Source organism: Pecten maximus, chromosome 18, assembly GCF_902652985.1.
Source record: "Pecten maximus chromosome 18, xPecMax1.1, whole genome shotgun sequence".
Classification (NCBI taxonomy): domain Eukaryota; kingdom Metazoa; phylum Mollusca; class Bivalvia; order Pectinida; family Pectinidae; genus Pecten; species Pecten maximus.
The window spans coordinates 26,749,765-26,774,056 of record NC_047032.1 but is presented as its reverse complement, the minus strand read 5'-3'; the positions used below and the strand labels follow the sequence as shown (position 1 = coordinate 26,774,056).

Here is a 24,292-nt window from a genome sequence, read left to right as displayed (position 1 = left end):
AAAAACAAGTCGTCGTTCCTGGCCAAAAGCCAGGAAATCCGCATTGACACACATTTTGAGTCGAAGGACATCAAAATAAAGAAACATGTCTGGCAATGTTGTTGGATTATACGTGTGAGTCAACCCACCATCTTTGTTTCTTTGATAAATATTTCGATATCAAAATATCTTTAAATGAAACATACACGTTTTTCTATCATTCTTATGTTTTATCTCATGTGGATTTTTTTTGTATAGGACGATCTATTTGACTTTTAATTTTTTTTTCTTTTCTATTTCTTTTTAATTCTATGAAGAATTTACAAAAGACACAAAAGAATTTCATCTTTAAAATGAATCTTAATAGGTATACCTGCACGTGCCACAGACTAAGTATCGTTAGTAGGCCATCACACAGCTGTTTGTCCTTCTAGGACTCGTCAGTGATGTTAGGGGCATCATACAGCTGTTTCGTCCTTCTAGGACTCGTCAGTGATGTTAGGGCCATCATACACTATTTGCTTTCTAAGAATCGGCTGTGACGGTACTGACATCATACCACTGTTTGTCCTTCTCGGACTCGTCTGTGATGTTAGGGGCATCATTCAGCTGTTTGTCCTTCTAGGGGTCGTCAGTGATGTTAGGGGCATCATATAGCTGTTTCGTCTTTCTAGGACTCGTCAGTGATGTTAGGGACATCATACAGCTGTTTCGTCTTTCTAGGACTCGTCAGTGATGTAAGGGACACCATAAAGCTGTTTATACATACATACATACATACATACATACATACATACATACATATAATATGTAACTACCCAAATGTACATACACTTCGATGCAGATACACATTTTTTTTTAAATCCTTAAAAACTTAAATTCACGTTTCTTTTTATATTTACACGTATAGAAACCCTGTAAGTTACTTGACAGTGAAACGAAACCTAAATAAGTCTGGTGCATCTAAATAACGTGTGGTAAGAGGTTCTGATAAAAGCATACAGAAGTCATTTATATCGGTTTGTTTACAATTCTCTCTAGTGAAGTGTGGTAATCCGATCTGCCCGTCTGTGCACCCTACGTGTATCTATATATACAGTGTGTGGTGTTGTTCATGTTCTGTCTGCACTTTATGTAAACACCGTACGAAAAACATACAAAGAAGGCAAAATTTGTGTTGATTCGAAGCGGACACTAAAATGGAAGAGGAATAATTTGAAAAAAATGCCTAACAGGAAAACTTTTGATAACGGCCAGAGTTGTGTGATCGAAAGAGCCACCACTGTCTACTACAATATTGGTATAACCGACCTAGAAACCGAGAGACATGTAGTAGGTGAAATAACAAACTACAGGAACCTTGCGGATAAGATTCAGGAAAAAGTATATAACTCCTCCCATTCACCTCCAAGTGAAAACTGCCTCGAAGAATGCAATACGTTCATTGATTATAATCTCGACAAACGGTATTTTGACGTCAGATTCGCTGAATATGAAGGACAGGCCGACACATTGAGGACTTCTAAACATCTTATCAAAGAGTTATACAATCATCCTATTTATGAATGTCTGAGACGGCTCGCTCCACACACATCATTCCCCGGCATTGCACTCATGATATATAAATTCAGGTAAAGTATACACATTGCGAAAATAGCAATTGGTGTTTTTCACAAACATTGCACATGTCATTGATAACCCAATACGTTGTATATCTTGTATATACAACAGGCAATTTCAATAGATAAACTATCTTTAATACAATATGTAATGTTTACATATTTACTTATTCATTTTTCTTGTTAGTGCTTTTAAAAATGAAAAAGAAAAACAGCAAACTACAGCCAACCCTGCCATATAGGCTACCTGTGTATAACAAAGATGTATTACAATTACTGGTTATTTATCTGAACCCTATGTAGACGCCAGCTGCCTAAAACGCCCAAATTTCCCAGTCATTTTCGTCCTTTTAATACACAGACTAGTCGTCTGTAGGGTGTGCATTTAAAAAAATTGATAAGATTAAAATATTAAAACGTATTTATCATCAGCATAGCTTATCAACAATACTAATACTTATTGTCTACTGCAGGTATGCGTCAGCACTTGCAGTCTCGGGACGTGTTCAGAAGGCCAAGAAAGTGGCCGACAAAGGAATGGAGAAACTGCAACTGTACTTAAACGAGACGAGTATGGCTCGAGTTAATGCGAGTTGTTTGTACGGATATGTCAACGTGGTGTTAGCAGGCATCAGCCAGATACCACAAACGGAACAGATGGATGATATTAAGGAATGGATCGAGAAGGGGCTTGAACAAGTGAAAGCTATAAAGGACAACGGAGTCGCCAATATGTGGGCGAGAATGTTTCTTGTAAAGAAAGCGTGTGTTCTGTTAAAGATCGGCCTATCAGGCGAAGATATTTCTGGCCAGGATAATGAGGATATCAGTCATGAGGATAGGGACGCAGCTAGAAAGAGTCTGGAAGAAGCTGAAGAACATTGGACCAACACCGATGAGAGAAGACTTATGTTGTACAAACGGGCAGAGGCAAAGCTTCAACGGCTTGCTGGTGACAAGGAAGCTGCTTTAGAATCCCTACGATATGCAATAACCATTGCACACCAATTTAAACGCGAAGAGGAAAGCTATCAGCATATTCTTCAGAACTGGACCGCATGATATTGTTATCCTGATCTGTTCGTGGACTTTGAATGGCAAGAAGAATGCTTGAGGATCATTCTAAAGCAATGTGTGACATGATATTTAATTGTTTGAAATGGTTTGAAACTTTATTTGAAGAAATAATACTCAAGGAATATTCTTCAGAAATTACCTTCAGTTGTTGATTTGACATTCCATATCATTAGTGTAAATGGCATTCAAGTGGGTTTAAATTGCTGTTATCTTTAAATAGAAATAGTTTCTGAGAAATATATTCTTTAGAAATTTTGACATGATAACTCGTATCCTGATAGCCCGAGGTGATGGGTGATATTTAATGGAACGAGGAATACTTGAAGTGTATCCTTTTGAAATTGTCACTTGACGGCATTGTGTCCTGAGTGGGATGCTTGAATCCTATTCTTCGGAAATGAATGGAATGGTGATAATGTTAAATACTTAAGGGAATGAGAAACTCTTCAAGCATATTCTTCAAATACTGGTATTGTTTTATAATTCGAGAACGTTCTAATCGGATTCTTCAAGAATTGGGTAACGTGAAATGTGTTATTTACTTTTTAACTGGACTCTAACTTGGTATAAAGACAAGCTGAATCTGTAAAGACTTAACGTTGGGCCAGACTTTCACATTCTAACTTAATATCAGGATGTGTTGTCCAGAACTTGTAATTCACAGAATCGAAAAAACTATTCCAAGAACTCGGAGTATTTTATCTAATGGATCCGCTTTGTATATACAATGCATTGTATTTATATGTAACCTTGTTTTTAATCTTGTCCATTTTGTTCCTATATGTTGTCCTCGTTATATCGATTGGAGTTAGAGTGACGGTTTCGATAAAACTACATTCTCTTCTTGTTTATGTACAACGCAAATCTAAAATAGTGAATACTGACGTTTAAGAAAACAAATAAAACTCCAACACAATTTTTACTCAAAATCGATGAAACGAGAGCATGTACATCCATGTGCTGTAAAAAAGGATTTTAAGGTTTGATATAGATTACAAAACTCATTGACCGTATGCGTAGATTTTACAAACACTATAGACGCGTGGAATAAATTGACCTAGCGGAAGGTCTTACGGCATAATTCATACGTGTATACTGTATTTCTGAAAATCATATAATTTTCTGTTAACAAACAACTTTTTATTTTTACTGATTACGTCAGTATAAATTAAACCGACAGACCTGGTGTGTACAAATCAAGGAGGCATTTGTAATCAGGATACTTGAAAAAATAACACGTGTTTGTAGTCTATATACGTGTTATCCAGTTATCATGATTGGTATTTGGAGTACGTATACGTGTACACCTCACTACAGCACACATATATATAGTACATTACTTCATATTTTTGGTGTAAAATGTCCTTGTTAGTCATGTGTATACATAGACTTGACAAACAGAATAATTACGCTGTACATATCGAACATTGTTAGGTTGGTGACGTAAGAAAAGAACATTACAAACCTCCATGGAAACCCCCGTGGGACTTGGCACAAATGTATGTATGTATGTTACCATAGTATCGTACTGTAATACATTGTATGTATATGGATTGTGGGTTGCGAATTTGTGCCTAGTCGCTGTGGAAACGAAACCTCTATACCGTTCAGGTTTGTCATAGTGTGTTTTACACATTGATATTTCGGTAAATAGCGAATTATTGCATATGATTTGTCTTGCCTTATGTCAATTCGTTTTCGTTGCAAAATGACCAATAAAATATCATTAGAAAAATACCAGATTGTTTTCAGTTTTGTTATGCATGGTCATTATAAGTCCCCTACCTGTGCAACCGGATGGGTCATAAGTTTTCTTCCCGTCGGTCTGTCTGTCTGTCTGTCTGTCCGTCCGTCCGTCTACTTGGTTTTCCGCATTTTTCTCAGCAATACTTCAAGGTATATTGGTGAAAGTTTGTATGTAAATTCAATATGATTAGCTGCTTTTTTTTATTTATTAAATTACAATTTTGAATTTTGATATTTTTTTTCTGAATGACTAAAATTGGCATTTATATATACATCTTATCACAATCCCAGTCCTCACACCACTGTAATGAATGTATCAACAGTTGTCTCCACTTATCTTCAGGAAAGACCGTTACTTGTCCCCACTCTACAACAATTCTAGGATAGGTGTTGTCACAAGGATGTTTTTCCGCAAGCCCTCACAAGGTTCTCGCGTCATGTAAACAACTCGAGTCTGTTAACCGGGACTCCGTTCATTCATTGAAACATACAATTAAAAGTCCTTGCACGCATATCACTGCTCCTCTTTAAATGCTATATGTGCCTACGAATGATATACTGCTTTGAGTTCATCTGTTACAGAGAATTCCAGTGCAAGGGTAAATCCATATATGCCCCTGCCATCCAGCAGTCGGAAACCGAACAAGGAATGGACGATATCGAAAGTATAGACTTGGACAGCCTGTGGGCTTCAGTGGACAAGACAGTGCACATGTGTTTGCGATAAATTGTGAGCATGGTAGTGTGCCGGGAATTCTATTCTTGATCAGCTGAATACTAATGTCGGTGGATGAAACAGTTTCTCGTGTGCTTCATCAGCTACAAGCAAATATATATTTATATCTAGTTGACAAGTAGATAATCGGTTCATTCGTGATATCATGTGCGAGTTTGTAGGTAAATTTATCTAGTCTTATTAGCTTTTAGGGTAATTCACTGTGGTTAATATTGTTAAGCTGTGTAAATACTATATACACTATGAATTATAGCTTGGTTATACCTTTGTTTCAGACGGTTGTTTCATGTTAACAACAGGATGTAAGGTTCCTTACACAATAAAGGAATTAAAGTAACCATTTTGGTTTAAAGAGGAATATTGATAATTTTGTCACAGCCAATCCTAGGGAGTATGGGCGAGATCCTTGGGAGGGGGGGCCTCTGGGATATGCAATCCAGGCACCATATAGCCCAAATATACATGTTAGGGCCTACCCATGTTAACCGGGGAGGGCAGGTTAGGGGGGGGGATATTCCAAAATATGGAACCCCCAGGGTTGATCCACTCACGGGTACCGGAGGGATCCACTTCACTAGCGATACCGCTAGGGGGTGTTGTCCACCTTGGGGACCCAAGGGACAGGTAGAAATTTGGAAAAATTGGGGGCAGGGCTTGAATTGCACCCACTCTGTATGCACGGAGGGGATATATGCCATCTCTGATACCAGGGAGGCACTGGTAGGTCATTACAGGTGGTCAGGAGATATTGGAAAGAAAGTGAGAACCCTCTCAGGATCTAGTCATAATTGGGTTGAAGCTGTGGCCATATTGTTCCATCATAGGGGAAATATTGTGTAAATGGAGATTAAAGTTTATATGAATAAAATGGTATGCGAAATTTGAATCTGTGTTCGTATTGTTTTAAATGCTATCTGTGGACTTAATAATAAGGACAAGGTTGTTTGGACTTGTAGCATATTTCCATGTTTCTCAAGCTGAACTCCTCAATACAAAAGAGATCGTAATACCACGTAAGAATAATCGAATTTGGATCTGGATCTTGATAGACAATAAGCCTCATGTGCAAGCCATACAAAAACTCCGTCGGGGAAAATTCTCTGAAAGCCACAGAGTGACCTTTCTATCTACAGTAAGCCGATATCAGGTTGATTTACAAAGAATTGCTGGATCTTCCAACGTACTGTCTGATTTCGCCGACAGAAATACAACCCGTCATGTTAGTTATCCATTTTTATCATACAAACCAAGGACTCCACAGTTCGCAAAACAAAGTCTCAGAATCCACTTGCACCCCTTCAATCTTTGCCATTCACAACTCGTTCCGCATATCAGTATTCAGTCTGAATGCTCATCTCAAGCAAGGGACCAGGTCCCGCTTGTAGAAAACTTCTTAAGTGTTGAGATTTCTTTATACAAGCGGGACCAGACCCTCTAGAAAATGAGACGTTAAAGGTTATTTAAACGTAGCCACAATCTCAAGGGATAGCCTGCTCGTATTTCGTCTAAATGTCCCGCTGCAGTCTTCAACTGAACTCACCATTGTTACACGTAGTGTATTGGATGGCCTGGCCACAGTGTGGTGTATTCGTTCCTTTGACCCAGGCAGAAAGACATGTACATACATCCGGGTTTAGATAAGTGCATTATTATGACCTTGGACTTTAAATGATCTGGTTTAAGGTTTTTTCATGCTAGCAGTATACAATCTATTACAACGTAAAGGTACCGTTTTAATTTAATATTTCATTATGTGTCTTTGTTTTTAGATGAAAGGGATTAGACTCTAAAGGTTCTCACTCTCGTTGAGTAAGAATTGCACTGAAGCTGTTAGACGCTCTTCGTCTTATTAATATTGGCGTTGGGTGTCTTCGGCAGCATACTTCAGTGAGGTAGCAATAGGACGTTGGCATTATTTCCACCTATCACAAGGAGATTAACACAAACATATCGCAGCCTCCAAAAAGACACTTGCCTACAACTCATGCATGCATCGACCACAGGGGAGGCCGTCTTTAAATGACATTATCTGTTGATAGGCCATTAAACATAGTAAACCAAATCTACGAAGTACAAAGGTTCCATAATCCTGTTATCCTAACAATTCTTAACTGCTGTGCTAGTGATGCCTGTTGATATGCCTATTTATATACTTGATGCCGATTGGTATACTTGTTGATAAAATTTTTGATCTTATTGTCGATATACCTGTTGATATGTACTTGTATGTCTGTTGATAAAATTGTTGATATGCGTATTGATATAATCGTCGATATGCGTGTTGATATAATTTTTTATATAATTGTTGATATAGTTGTTGATGTACCTGTTGATATAGTTGTTGATATACCTAATGCTATACGTGTTGATATGCCTGTTAATATGTCAGTTGATATTATTGCTGATATACATGTAATTGTTGATATGCGTGTTGATTCCGTTGTCACCACCATAGGTCTCATCTTGAGGACGTGATATACCCCGGGTTGACTTCATTTGTATAACATGTGTCGCTTATGAATCGGAAGACGCTTACCCTTCCGGGACAATTGGTCTTATTTTTCTTGTACTTTTTCGAAGGTTCAAGCTATCCCTCGCTTTGCTAACTATTACCAACGATTTCGTTCACATGTCAGTACTCTGTTTTTGCCATGATGCATCGCGATGGGTGGTAGGCTTAATCTTAACATTTTTCCTGAGATATTGAGATATTAAAACCTTGACTAGTTTAATGTAAAATTGTTTATGTTTTCAATCCCATTTGCAATGGGAACTACATCGTATGAAAGAAATTCCAGATGGGTGTAATGCTTTAACGGTTTACAGTCTCAGAGTTTGTACTGTCCGCTCCAGGGATTTGTTTTTGATTTTTCTCCCTACCTGATGGAGCCTTGCTGAATAGATACCCCCAATCTTCATATAATTGAATTCGCTACGTGAACGATGTAAACGGTTATATACATATGTACTAGTACTGGTATACTAGTACCCAATGAATGGGACCACGTGACGTTTTAGCGACGTATTCACCAAAACGTTCTAGGTAAATATTGCCTAAATGAAAAGAACACGACCGGTAGTTTTAAACCTAAATTGTGATATTCCAGGTATATATGTTGAAGGACTTGCGTATATTAATACATGCCTTATAACAACATATGAACTAATAACATAGGTCCATCCGATAAACGAAACAACTATGACCACGCCTAGCGTCATCTTCCTTCTTACTTTTTCTTGAATAAAGTCCTCGTTCCACACTAGAGCTTGGACAATAGAGTACATGTACATGTATGGGAAAATCTTGTGATTTTCAACTAGGATTTCCTTATTCTAAATACATGTTAACAGGGTTCCCCTTCTACATGACTCTTTCACTATTGTATAAATAACTTTGAATATTACGCGATTTTTGCATGTTGAAAATCCATAACTAATTGTTCTCGGTAGGATAATAATGTTTTTGCGAAAAGCAATCGTGAAAATCTCATGAATAACGATTTTGGCAATGGAAACAAAACAAAGAATGCAAGGTATTTTAGAATTAATTTATTCGTCTTGCCTTTTCTCTTTCTTTCACATTTCTCTTGCCTTGCTCTTTCTTCGTGAAAGTCAGAGTTATCTAAGTGATTGATGCAAAACTACGATGTGCATTATCTGGTCGATGTGCAAAGCGTTGGCATAACGCAGATCATCATAACGTCCAAATGACGTCGCACATTATGATGATGCTGGAGTGATCTAAAAAAATAACCAGCAGTCATATACATGTAGGAGACCATAACCGAAAATATGTTAATATATGATTTTTACGAATTACCTCCCCTTCGATATATATTACAAACACAAAAATTCAAGTTTTGGCAGTTTTATTATCAAATAATGTACAATATGGAATATACAAAATCTACATGTATTAACATAAAATGCCCTTTCACCCCTGATCAATTTAATATCTCCGAAAGTCCATTAAATTTACTAGTTAAAGCACTTAGGAGGGGTGAAAGGGCTACAAACAAAAGTACATAATTTTTAATCAAGCACAAAAATATTGGAGACAATAATTGAATTCCATGAAAACACACATGTACATTATTATTACAAACAATTATTGTCAATAGTATCTGTCCCATTGACATGAAAACATAATTAACATGAGTGAAATAAATAATGATTATATTAAATGACGTAAATTTACGCCACCAAGCCTTCGGCCACCAAAAAAGAAGACCTGACAAAGCGTGGTGTTACTTTGGCAAATAATCTACAGATGTTCAGATGAAAGTATAGAAGTGTGGTTTAGGGCTAGGATTGACGATTTAACCAATTGTGCCACCTGCAGTTTTTGTTTTAAGGAGTGGTCTAGGTACACCTTATAGGCCTCACTGGCCCAGTCTCCCTGCATCTGTATCAGTTCCCCCGGGACCCGAGATTGATGAAAGGCCCACGTGGCTCCTCCATGACGAAAACTATGAGATGAAAATAAGGTCGGATCTCGACCTGTGCGTGAAATAAGTTTACGCAAGAATTTGTGAGAAAGGGGATAGGAAATGGGTTTCAATCTGGAACCGGGGAGTGAGAAGGCGGGAGCAGATGCAGGAGCCTGGATCAAATCGCACATATTAAAATAGGCCAACACAGGACATAAGGTGGAAGAAGGTATTCTTACGAGCGGAATTTCGTGCTTTCTTTTCCCGAATTGGTTTGTCTTGGACCATTTGATACAAACCAAAAGCATATCATCTTTTACTGTAATATCCTCTCTTAACAAAATTGTATTTGAATTAAAATGTGTGTTAGTACTAATGAGGTTTGACTTACGGGCCATTAAATAAAAACACCATGAAGTGGCTTCTGTAGGGTCAGAAAAATCTATAAACTTGGATATTTCTAATAATAAAGGAGGGGTAATGGGTGACACTGTGGTGGGACGGGTGAAGACGGGCTACACCTCTCAAGGCTAAATTGATTTCAAACTGACGGACTAAAAATTTGGTGTGTGTAAGAATGTGTTTTAACCCCACTAACATAATTACGAATAGTATCCACGCTTTTCATACTACGACTTAGAAACTGTATAAATAAACATATGGAATGAGTCGACGCTGGTAATGCATCTAGCTTAAAGGCCTCACAGAACAGAAAAAATGATTGCCATTGTATTTTAAGATTTCTGGAGGTGCCTTCTGCAAAGACTGCTTTCTTGGAAAGCTTTAGTCATCCTGCAACTTCTGATAAGCAGGCCGTACAACAATAATTGAATGATGATATATTTTATACACAATAAGATGAAATGCAAAGAACAAACATTAATCAAACAAATGCACAGGAGAGGGGGGGGGGGGGGGGGGGGGGTTCATGGGTAAATTTTGAAAACCGCAAGGATGAAATTACCAACTATGGAGGTGGAGGAATTTGATCTTATCCTCCTTTACCGTGTGTGTTGTAATTTCTCATCCCATGGTTATGCTGTGGAACTTGCGTTGGTGAGTGGGGTCTAAATGCCACCTGGACAGATGGTCCGGGATCCTATTTAACTCACCCTCAATGTGGACTGCCCGCAGTTCAAATTCGTGTAAGGCTGAAAGGAAACATATTTCCCGGAGACATGCCTGCATGAAGGCCACCCTTGACTTACCTGAATTAGTCACAGCCACCGAGGCCATGTTGTCACAGATAATTCTGATTTTCTTTCCTCTACATTTGACACCCCATAATTTGATACATATGACTATTGCAAGTAATTCAAGGAAATAAATGCGCAAACCCTGGGCTGTGATAAACTCTGGAAATTCTGTGTGGAAACAGTGCCCCTTAAAGAAACCCCACAACCAGACAGACAAACATCCGACGAAAACTCACCATCCGGAGCTAACCACTCCTCCAAACTTATCATAGACACCCCATTATATAAGGGGAGGAACTCCCTCCACCAGACTAGGTCCTTCTGTACCTGGATTGGAACCTTGAGATTTGCAATTTCCCCCTGCGGGACCTCCCTGAGCCAATTCAATATTCTACGACTCTGTCTCACACAGCTAGCAATAAACATTAATTTCCCGAGTAGGGGCTGGATTTGCTGTAAGGAGGCTTCCTCTCTTTCTAACCAGGTCAAGACTAGATCCAGAATTTCCTGAACCCTAAAGGCCGGTACTTCTAGTGTCAAGGTTTCTGTGTCAAATAAAACCCCTAAGAAAATCATTCTAGCCGAAGGAGGCACAGCTTTGTCCAGGGACTTCACCAACCCACAGTTTACCTTATCTGCTGATGGTACATGGAACGAACATATTCAAAACATACATGATAAAGCCAATAAGAGACTTAATATTCTGAAATATCTTAAACACAAAGTTGACAGAAAATCTCTTATTACTATTTTTATATCTTTTATTAGACCAATACTTGAATATGCAGATGTAATTTGGGATAATTGTTCACAACAAGCCAAAAATTTACTAGAATCTATACAAATTGAGGCTGGGAGAATCATTACTGGACTTCGAAAGGGTACACCACATAATGTAATCTATCAAGAACTGGAATGGGAAAAGCTTGAGAATAGACGTAAAAAACATAAACTTCTTCTTATGTACAAGATACTACATCAAAGTACACCTGCCTACCTATCTGATATTATCAGCAATTTTAGAAATGATATTGATGAACATAATTATCCTCTCAGAACCACTCGGACTTTCAACCCTCCACTATGCCACAGTAAAAATTATTATAATAGCTACTTTCCGTCTATGTTCCGTGAATTTAATGATCTTAGTATTGAAATCCTTAACGCACCCTCCATTAGAGTATTTGAAAAGATGATATCTAACAACAGTGTAAATAATAATACTACTTCAGCTATCTTCAAAAATCATGGTACTAGACATGATAACATAATTTTATGTCAATTAAGGAATGGTGCAAGCCAGTTAAACTATGATCTATTTAAAGATCATCTAAATGATTCCCCTGACTGCAGTTGTGGCATTGGGTTAGAAACATCATACCATTTCTTCTTATGTCCACAGTATAACATACATAGGGACACTCTTAGGGAATCCCTACATAGTCAACAATACTTTAATCTTAATATTTTACTAAATGGATCAGATGATCTTAATGATGAGGAAAATACTCACATCCTAGAAAATGTAATTAAATATGTAAATAACACAAGGAGACTCTGAATGCTGAAAATATACCTATACAAATATAGATTCACTATCTATGATCATAAATAAGTACATAGAATACATTAATTGAATTAAGGTATACATATGTATATGTAATCACTATGTCTGTCCATCCTTATAACTGTCTATCAATCTATGTACTGATTCGCATTAAACATGTATACCTTGATGCTGATAATATACATGATTAATGTCGTTATGTTAAAAATATACCGGTGACACGTATTTCTTATTGCGTAAAATAGCAAATATACACTATATATATATAATTATTGAGAATATTAATAACAGCATACATGTTTTCTGTTATTATGATCATATACATATAATCATCATTTACTAGTAAAGTAATATCATAACAAAGGGCCAGGTAACATATATATCTATATACATATACATATCACTATGAATCTGTGCAAACTATCTCTTACTTTATAATTTAATAATCATATAATATGTATATAAATATTCAATTACGGATGCAAAGTTACTGTGTTTGTGTATTAATTATTTTCTAATTATTTTCTGCTTTCTATAGTAATCACTGTACATCTACTAAATGATATTATCAACACACAAACACATACAAATGTATATATATAATCTATATATAAACAAAAGTGAATAGTGTCAATGTGATTGTAACCCTCTTAACTAAGCATCATTATATTTATTACATGCCTTACAGGTAAAGTTGGGTGAGATGTGGTGACTTGCTAGTTATATATAATTGATTTATCTCCTTATGGAGTATGAACAATCTCAATTGATAATCTTATTTGATTTGGAATTAATCAGAATTAAACACTTGTATGTTTTATTTTAAATTCTTATATTGTACCAGTTTATATGCGGTAGGGATGTGCGTGTTTGGTCAACACATGAGTAGAAGACTACTGGTATTTACCAGATGGACATTATAGTCAGAAACTCTGTTGTTGATCAGGCACTTGTCTCTCTCCTGCATAGTAAACAAGTTCTAATACAGATTTAACAATGATTTGAAAATTATTATAAAGAAAAGAAAATACATAAGATTATCATTATATATTATTCACAAATACTCTTTCTATATATATATACTGTAATTTCCATTCTTGACTAATAACCAGATACTAATTATTTGAAATAAATGTAATATGTTATGGAGAGAACTTTAATATAGGCTTAGCCTGATGTTCAATCCATTTGATTTCCAATAAAATATGTTGAAATGAAATGAAAACCCACAGTTTTCTAGCCCAGCTCCCAAAAATTCATAGGCAGATTCACTTTTGTCTTTTTCCTCAGCACCTCCAGATCATCTAAATAATTTAGTACATAGTAGCCTGACTGGTAACATATAAAGGAGACGGCTGAGGTCACTCTCTGGCAAATGTAGGCCGCTGATCTGAGACCCATTGACAGAACTGTGTCAAAGTAGATATTATCTCTCCACATATATCCCACCAGATGGATATCCCCGGGGTCAATTGGGAACTGTCTGTAAGCTCTTTTCAGATCCCTTTTGAAAAGGTGACACCCCCTACCTTTCTGTTTGATTAATTGAACCAAATCATCTACTCTGGGGTATGTCAAACTGGTTGGCTTACCTAAATAAATGTCCTTGGGTATATGTGAGTTTACAGAGTTACCTTTTGGTAGACTGAGGTCGAGTATAACTCTTCTCTCCATAGAGTCTCTTTTGGGAACTGAGTTAAGGGGAGATAATTTAATAAATGTACTGAAGGAATTTTTTGTGAAAGGACCGAGAATGGCCGACATATTTAGTTCCCTTTCTAAATATGCATCTATCTGTTTAGAATAATCAGTCGCACCTTTATGGTTAACAGAAAATACATGTGGCCCAAACTGAAAATGTTCTATGTCCTCATTTTCCTGATCACTTACCGGATCCGTATTATAGGTCTCATCTTGAAAGGAAAACCGAACTCAAGAAGGTCACATAAATCCTGATCTTTATATTCAGTTAACATCTTGCGAAAATAACCAATATTAAGGGCAGATTGGCAGGGTATTTACAACCCTCAAAATTACACTGATTCGGTTATATACTGGTGTTGTTCGGAAATACTTACTTGGTTATCTGCTCGAGGTCTATTAGATACCTGAGGATCTTTCATAAAATGGGGTAGAAAAATATTAACCCCACAGCCCTGTGGTTTAATCTGTGGGACCTTTGACAATTTGTTTCTTTGAAATGACGAACAGTACCATACCATACCTGGCCTATCTGATGAGGCTGCGCCACGTGTATTTGTGGGTTTTGTCTTGTTTATCACATGTCTGACCAAAATAGGCACCTCAATATCTGCAGGGTTGCCCACTGCTTTTCACCAATCTCAATTTTTCGTAACCAAGCAGCGTATAAGGATAACAAGGCTATCCATTCGTAAATGTTTGAGTAATATACTATGCGTTTTAAAAAGTCTGTACGTCCCAGTTTCTCAATTTGTGTAATTTCTGAACTAGATATGATTTCCAATTCGCCTGCGACAAACAGCTTGAAAGACAGATCGTTAAACTGAATATTTTGATTTACATATTCGAATTGAAGGAAATGGTGGGGGTGTTTTGTGGGAAATGAACAAAATCGCTGGATTTCATTTTGATACCTGAACGTTTCTTACTGGACCTGAGATTGGCTACTGGCTGACCTCCTATCAAAGTCGGTGTCCGACACTTCGGTTTCAGAATCGGATGACCAAACCGAATCACCAAGTAAACTCAAATATTGTAACTTTTTCTTTGATTGTTTGCACATTGAATTTGACTCTCTCAACTTTCTTAAATCAACATCAATTGACGTCGTCTTTCTCACCTCACCTTTCCCCTTTTTCTTACTGTCACAGTCTTTCTTCTTGAAAACTTTCTTCCCCGCACTGTCTTTCGGACGATTACCCGAAATGTCTCTCTTTTTACTTTCCTGACGTAATTGTAACTTGGCTAGTTCCTTTTGAAGTCTGTCAATTTCTTTCTGTTTGGATTCTTACTCTGCACGCTTGTTCTCCACTTTCACACGTTTATTTAGCCTTTTGAGGGTTTTTTTGTCCGCTTTCACTATCTCTTCATCCTGCTCCAGACCATCATCACATGTGTCATATATTTCAGTTCATCATTTTCAGTTCCGTCTTGTTCACTTTGGCTCCTCTTCACTGTCAGATGAACTGGTTTCCGGTAAGATAGATTCTGAATTACTGCTCTCCTCCCCTGTTTCAGCGCTGCTAGTCGCAACTTCATCCGCTAATTCTGTGGTTCCCCCCTCATGTAACAGCTTGTAATTAACCCGTTGTCCTCTGCGAGGTCGCGTATCAGCTGTGAGCATGCTGAAACTGTCCAACTCTGTGATTGAATTGTTCTGTAATTGATTCGAGCCAACTACACTCAATAATGTAGTTTGCATATCATCCGTTAGAGTTCTGCTCACAATGACTGTGCTGATATTATCCAATCAATTAATATACTCTGTCCCTGGTAATCAAAGTCAATGGCTGAACATTCTACTATGTTTGAATCACAGTCTTTTGCAAAGATGAAATGTAGAGTGTCAGCATTAACACTGACAAAGTTGAAACTTGAGTCCTCTTTTTTTAAAACAACTGAAAGGATCCTGTCTGTTCAGGGACAAATACCAAACTAAACTGATCCAGGTGTATGGTGAATAACACCTAAGGAGAGATCACAGGAGAAATTGACCAATGAAATTGATATTCAAATCAGATGACTGTTCACCAGAAATCTTATCCAGGGAACCAACAGGGATTAGGTTTGACAGGTGAACACATTTACCTGGTCAGTTACAACTACTGGTCACAACCCACTGGGCATGAATATATATTGTACAGGGTATAATTAACCATTATGGAACATAATGTAAAAAATATCGAGGTGTTCTTGGCAGAATGGTTACACGTTCTAAATCAGATGATTTTTTCGCTTCTTCATTCTGTTCTCTGACATTCAAGATAAAGAATTCTTTCTGTACTGTCTTTGTGATTATTCTTTTTGATCACGTAACATCATAGTGGAAGGTACTCGGAATTCTTATAGAGTTGTTTCCCTTTGCTACGCTCTCCAGCCGTCAGACTATCCCCTCTGCTTTTCGTACATGTATACGTACTTGTCCACGCTCCGCCGCAATTGTTTGATCCGGGTTGTATGTTGTTGGGAAACATTTGGGCTTCGTACTGAAAACAGAGATGTTATATAAAACTTAAATACGGAATATATGGAAAAGGTAAAATATAATAATTTTCCAAAAAAAAAAAAATTAAACAAGTTTAATCTGTATACGATATATATTACTTTTGTTTTGTATCTTCGGATCAACAAATGATAATGCATATGATGCTAATCATTTGACATCTAACATAGTAACACAATTGACGAAGGAAGACAACTTTATGACTCGTGCCCTGACCGGGCCTCGAACTCACGATTTACGCACCCAATCGCCTAGCCAGAAATACCCGCAGCTTATACCGCTGCGCCACATCAGCGTTCTTAAAAATAACGTTTCAATGACGCAGTGATGGTCGGCCCGATATCCTGACATAGTCATAGTGGAAGTATTTATAAACATTGACAATTTTATTCAATTGAAATTAAGTTATAGATGTTGATGTCAGTGTACCGAAGATTAACTGTTTACGGCAAAATAATACCAAGCGAGTTTTGTGGACCGAATGTTGGAAAATTGTGAATCCCTGTGAAATGTATCATCATTTTCGTGAATTTAAGTATTTACCTTAGATCATTGTGGCGAGCAATCAGCTGGTTTAGGTGTCGTGTACTACTAGGTAGAAAACCTTTGTAGTAAAAGAAGCAGGCTTTCTTTACAGGCATGGCTGTTCTGTAGGATCCAGTAAATACGAGGTTTTCGGACTCAGAAGACGGCGGTAAAATCCAGTATCTGCTACGGACAGAAAACTTCCCGATATCAGTTAGTATGACAATAAACAATACACTACCTGTATTTATACAATTTGTTGGTTATTTTTCTGAACTAAATATACATATTGTATCATACTTCTTGTCTATGTATATCACGTGACACTCCTGGTTGCTGATATAGCTTTTAAATTGATAACAACAGGATAAATATATAATTCAACGTCATCTGATGATTTTTGTTCAATCTTTTTATTTATAGAGTTCGGAAATTCAATAATTCAGTAATGTAATTTACTATTTACTTGACCTAAGCAATATATATTTGTATATATATGTAACTATCAAAGTATACAATAACGTCATACCCTATGGCTGTGTTCCGACATTGGGTAGTTTGTCTGTCATGTCGGGTCTTAGAAGCGACACCGTTTGACTCAATACTCATCCAATCTGGTTTGAATTATAGAGCACTTGACGGCACTATCTGGCCCTTTAATAGGTAATAATTAAATCAATATTTCTTACCTTGAGGAAATTCATTTTTAATGACTAAAAAATCCCATATGATACGGGAAATATCCCAAAGGATACTGGAAATATACCATAGGATACGGGATATATCCGATAGGATACGGGAAGTATCTGATAGGATACAGGAAATATCACATTGGATACTGGAAATATCACATTGGATACTGGAAATATCTGATAGGATACGAGAAATTACCATAGGATACGGAAATATCACATTGGAAACGGTAAATATACCTTAGATACAGGAAATATTCCATAAGATACGGAAAATATACCATAAGATACGGGAAATATACCATAGGATATGAAAAATATCACATAGAATACGGGATATATTATATAGGATAAGGGAAATATCATATAGGATACGGGAAATACCACATAAGATACCGGAAATATACCATAGAATACGGGATATACCCGATAGGATACGGGAAATATCATATAGGATACGGGAAATATCACATAGGATACGGGAAATATATCATATAGGATACGGGAAATATATCATATAGGATACGGGAAATATCACATAGGATACGGGAAATATATCATATAGGATACGGGAAATATCACATAGGATACGGGAAATATACCGTAGGATACGGGAAATAGAGTGTATTAATTTATCAAACAATCAAAAAATGAATATTGTCAAAATAAATAATTTTTCTTTGTTTTCATGGTAAATTCTCAAATGTGATTGGTCGGAAAATTCTTTTCATTCTTCTATGAAAGAAATTCCGAGAATGGCGCGAAAAATGTGACCGCACAATACGACAATTGACGTTGCGTATTGATTTGAGAAAAAGAATCCCATTTAAAACCAGTAAAATTGTACATAAAACATGTTTAAATTAGAAAATCATTTTCAAAAATTAATTATAAGCGTTGATGTCAATTTTGTTTTAGTTTCATCGGGGTATGAAACAAATTTTGTTTGCAAACTGCAAACAAAATTTGTTTCATACCCCGATGAAACTAAAAAAAATGACATCAATGCTTAAATAAAGCTGTTAGGATGATTGAAGTTTTTTAATATAACGAACTGTGAACCATTTTCAAAAGCCAATATCGACTTATGAAAAAATGGTAATTGTATTGTATAGGGACTTAGCACATCTAACTCACGATTCACATATACATGTATAAGTATATTACATGTATATAATACATAATTATATATGGACCGTTGATTGGCGATGTGTGTCAAATCTCCATGTCGTACATTGTATATCTTACAATATAACGTGTTGCAGCGTAGTTAAATATAGCCATTAGATAATCTGAAAATACGCAGGTTATTTCCGAAAACAAACATATCAGCCATCAATGCTATGTTTATTATCAGTAAAACGTTAGTAGTCTATATATCTATAAATAGATACACGTGTCGATTGTTTTCATTTTTACTACGTAATGTGGATAGCGTCACGCGCTATTTATCCATTGGGCACCGCTACTGAGAGAGTTTATGCATTACTATTGGTAGATCAAATATTATTCTCGTTATTTCATCCTTTTAGAAGATTTTACAAACAATTAAAGTAATTACAATTGTGTAAGAAATAAACACAAAGTAAAACGGACGTGGTGGCAAAAATAAAACTGAACTGATCTTTCTTACCATGTATCAAACTCCAAAATATGTACACAATTATAACCCGACAAATAGGAAGTGAAACATTGAGGTTGTTGATATAAAACGCTTGTGTATAGCCGATCTACCCGAATAGGAAAGGATTAACAGGTGACAATAATGGTTCATTCCCACTCAGCCAACATGTTGTTTTTGCTATATAAACATTACCTGAGTTTACCTGTGGAAAATGTAGGTATAGTCTGTTTCAGTATACGTATACATGGGACTCAAAGGTGACTAACAATAAAAGTGATGAAAATGTTTAAGAATACCTTTAAAAATATACATTCATGTGTACGTATTAATAACAGAATACATATACTGATAATTTATTACTTATATTAATAATGATAGTACACAACACTTCAAAAATGAAATAACGGAAAAATCTTTCATAATTAAAAATGCACCATATACAGGTAACAATGATATACAGTGTACTTTCAATCATTTTTTCCCTTGTTCTTTTTCCCCTTTCAATTAGATATGATTACTATCTTATAATAAGCAACTAATTCTTACAAATGGAATTATTGTTTCAACAAAAATAAAGGTGCATTTTGTTAAAATCACATAAAGAGTTAACGGCATAAACTTAATGATATGTAGTCAAAACTGTTTACAAGAGTATGTGTATGTAACCAACACAAAAACAACCAATTGTTATTCCCTCAAAATTACAATAAACAGTATACACCTTGGTCCAATCATTTTACCAGATCCATTAGTTATTTTTCTCTGAACACTTACTGTTTCCTGAACATTAACATTCAATTTCATAAAGGGACCTAAGTGTTTATGATATACTTTGAGAAATGGAACTTGTGTATTCTAAACATTATATACAAGCGTAATTTAACATTCAATTTCATAAAGCAACTTGAACTTGCAAGGGTTATGATTACCATATACTCGTGTTAAAGGAAGTGACAATTATATAGACTAGTATTTCTTTGTAATAATAAGATTGAACTATTTATTACGTGAATAATTTCGTATGTGAAGACTGCATATATGAGAACCGCCGATATGATTAATTGACTTTGGTGATATTGTGAACTTTATCCGTGCTTTCTAGGATTATACTGATTTGTGCTTTATTATTCAATCAGTTTCACTATTATACATGATTTGTTTTACTTGAACTATTAAAATGTGATTTAAAGTGTTTTGTTTTTAATCGTTTTCTCTTAAGTACATTATATATACCAGTTATATATTACAATGAAACAGGTAACGTTGACTTAAACGTATTGATAATGTGACCTTTCAATGTAAAGGTTAAAATTGAACAAACGTATTTTCTGTTTTATTTATAAAACATAATAATTATGATAAAGTGTGAAATTTTTAACAATGAAAGATATAGAAAAATGAATTATTTTCAGTAATTTATGAAAATTTTAGTTATTTTATTTTAATTTTTTAATATAATAAAAGTATTTGTGATACATATACATTTCGTATACATTATCTACAAACTGATAACAGCATGTAGCACAGGTAATACCGGTAACACAGGTAACCTGAGAATCAAGTACTTCTCCAAAACAGGCTATAACTTACCTGTAATTAGTGCCTATTGTTCTCTATTGTTCCTACCCCCAATGTTAAAATAGGATATGTTGGCTGAGTGGGAAGACACCAAAATAATACAGGTGAGACTGGTTTACTAACAGGTAAGGTCAATGTTTTATCGTGGAATGACTAGCCAATATTGGTCACTGAATGGTCAGCGGGATTGTGGACAGGTATAGTTGAGGTCAATGCCTTACAAGATGATGCCTCATCTAAATAGAACATGTTTGCTGAGATCATTGTCTTTGTGTCACGTGATTAAACCGGAAATATGAAAAGTATATATAATGGACGTTTTTGGAGAAAATAGAAATATATTGTACAAACCTGTATACTTTGACCATTATCTATCATGGGGCATACTGCAAGGTAGGTTTTTAATTATTGATTGTATATGCTTCTTCTTCTTCTTCTTCTTCTTCTTCTTCTTCTTCTTCTTCTTCTTCTTCTTCTTCTTCTTCTTCTTTTAAATCAGATTGTGATACCTCTTATTTTAGATAGAGTTTTAGTTCATCGATTTTTGTTGATTACTAGGGGATAACTGCAATTTAAAACTATAAATTACGTACCTCATTCCATATGTGTACTAGTATGTAAGGGGACACTTTAAGCATGTGAGTGTTGATAATCGATCATACCTGATTGCCAGCAGTGTCTTACCTAAAATACTATAATAATGATGATAATTTATTTTATTTAAGTGTCACAAACTTGTTCAAACATACATAGGTAAAATACATTTGAATTAAAATACCCAGCCTTTACGACTTATGAGACACTATCATAAAGAAATATACAATAAGAACTATGTCGTCTGCGTAAAACAGTGAGCACAATGTAATATCATCGATGTGAATTCCCAAGTAAGATTCGTTTAATTTTTGTATAAGGTCGTTAACGTAGATAGAAAAAAAATGCTGGCGATAGCAAACAACCTCGTTTTAGACCACGGTTGACGTTGATGCCTTCCGTTAACGTCATTTTCTCTGACGTCACTATACAGAGATCGGGTTATAAATTATGCCGCGTACGCCACAGGTTATAAGAGCTTGTACCACAAACATTCTCTATCCACGGTACCAAATGTCAATACTTGACTGTCGCCATAATTTGACTTCTACGATGTTGCTACTTGACACGTACAAAATATACGTGTAACGATCTCGATTTTGGTCATGGATACACGTGACAGCATCGGATACCATGCGCCAATCCCAATTAAAACAAATACCTTACCTAAATATTGAGTTTGTTACCTGTATAGTTTGATGGAGGCACGACATTTTATTGACAAAAAATCATATTATATATGTTACAAAACAAAATATATTGCTTTTTATATAAGTGGAATTTACAAATAGCTTCTATATTACAGATGTTGACTTATTGTGATTTATTATTTCAATGTGTTCTGAAATCTAAATAACACTGAGGCTATTTTTAGGCGCACCGGCGATTGTGAAACTGGTATTTTACTGTTTTACAATACTTACCTGAATCAGAATATTCGTTAAATGCTAAATGACGTGTATCAAGAAAGGTATAGATAAAAAAATCATTTTGTTATTTAAGGGGTTATCATACATTACTATAATATTCACCTCCCATACAAAAGAGCTCTGAATATATAGGGGGGGGGGGGGGGGGGGGTGACAATTGAGTCGGTAGAGGGACGAACTAATAGATCCGAGGTGTGTGATTAATGTCACGCATCATTTATGATTCAAGTTCATTTGCGGTCAAAGTTTGCCAATCATAATGACGATTGTTTTTGTTATATCTTCATTTTTACGACTTGTTGCAGCAAGAACAATACCTACGCCTACCATCCAGCCAAATCAGATGATAACGTATATCTAAGGTCAGAGTTCAAGGCCATGGACACAGACGCAGACGGCAAATTGACCCGGCAAGAGTTCGCCAGGCTTCTCGTTTTCCTAGGATACGATGGCGATTATGATAGACTAGAGGTAGGTGTTTCGGGATTGTTTTGTATAATTAATCAATATCATGTACGTGTATTTTGACACAATCTTATGCATATGTGAACGTATATTAAATTTGAAGGTCATCTGTACATGTATATCCTTGTTGTTGTTTATTTAACCTAAATTATTATACGATATACATTTCAGATATTACTTAGAGCTCTAAACAAACATAGCTCTGATTATGTAAAAATGGACGAATACATGGAGTTACTGGAATATAATCCGGATTTGATGAGGAGGTCAGTATATATACGTACATATTGTAATTGTTGTTGTTTATTTCAACATGAGTAATAACGGCTTCTAAATTTAGTTTTATGATATTTATAGAATGGATTAAGTTTTTAACGATTAACTTTTATTCGTTTACCAGAACCAGTAGAATGAGAGTCATTTTTGGGGCCTTCGATGACAATAAAAGTGGATTCGCTGACAAATCAGTGGTCGGATTGAGACTCCGGCAAATGGGATACCAAGTTAATGAAGCAATGAGACAAAAATTTGAAGATTTAGATGAAAACAAAGACGGAAAAATAAGTTACGAAAAGTTTCTGCGTAATCATCTTGAACTCAAGGGATTCTTGTCCTGAATTTTCATTGAGAGGCGTAAACATAACTTCTGTGGTTACAGGACAAATAGTTTTCCACTAATTATTAGTTTTAAAGAGATGGTGTCTCTTGTAACGATACAGAAGGCAAAACTGTGATGAAATGTACTTGGAACAACAGGCAGATAGATTCACCGTTCTGCAAACATCGGCAGATTCCGGCAAATTCGGCCGATTCCGTACCTACATCTAATGCTCCGTGCAGCGTACGTAAAAGAGATAACTTAGGAGGGTATAAGTCTAAAAATTATTTCCCTGCCATATGGCTTTGCCTCACGTTAAATCCACGTCCTTTTTTTGGCCCCGGATATGACGCGACAGGTGGCGTTACTGGTCAAGATGAAGTATGTGATTGGTCAATGTAGCGGTAAATGCAAAATGCAGATTTGCAGTTAAAAACGAAACAACGTTAAAATTGAATGCAAGCTGAATAATTGGAATTATTTTTTCAAATGACACATTAATAAAATTATATTCCTGATTCAAATGCAGTCTTATTATCGCCAAAAATCATTCAGCCCGATATAATTTTGTTATCTGTGCTGAAACACATTAGTTCGTTAATTTGTTTTACCAGCAATTTTACATTATAACCACCAGCATTAAAACTATGCCGTTTATCTTTTTTAAAGATATTTCTTGTTTGATGTATCTTCAGTTTCTATCGATGTTTTTTGTCACTCGGGTATTTCATCC

General features: G+C 35.8%; 2 protein-coding genes across 2 annotated transcripts; both read left to right on the top strand.

Moving 5' to 3' along the window:
• The first annotated feature begins 1,192 nt into the window (after positions 1 to 1,192).
• Positions 1,193 to 4,412, top strand: LOC117316589. Its single transcript, XM_033871254.1, has 2 exons — positions 1,193 to 1,610; positions 2,072 to 4,412. Exons 1-2 carry the CDS (start codon positions 1,204 to 1,206, stop codon positions 2,658 to 2,660), a joined length of 996 nt encoding a protein of 331 aa, XP_033727145.1. The 5' UTR covers positions 1,193 to 1,203; the 3' UTR covers positions 2,661 to 4,412.
• A 16,937-nt stretch (positions 4,413 to 21,349) lies between these two features.
• On the top strand, positions 21,350 to 23,898 carry LOC117316340 (putative calmodulin-like protein 6). The gene is made up of 4 exons (XM_033870881.1): positions 21,350 to 21,366; positions 22,802 to 22,967; positions 23,133 to 23,227; positions 23,362 to 23,898. The coding sequence occupies exons 1-4, from the start codon at positions 21,350 to 21,352 to the stop codon at positions 23,576 to 23,578; spliced, it is 495 nt and encodes a 164-aa protein (XP_033726772.1). The 3' UTR covers positions 23,579 to 23,898.
• The last annotated feature ends 394 nt before the right edge of the window (positions 23,899 to 24,292 follow it).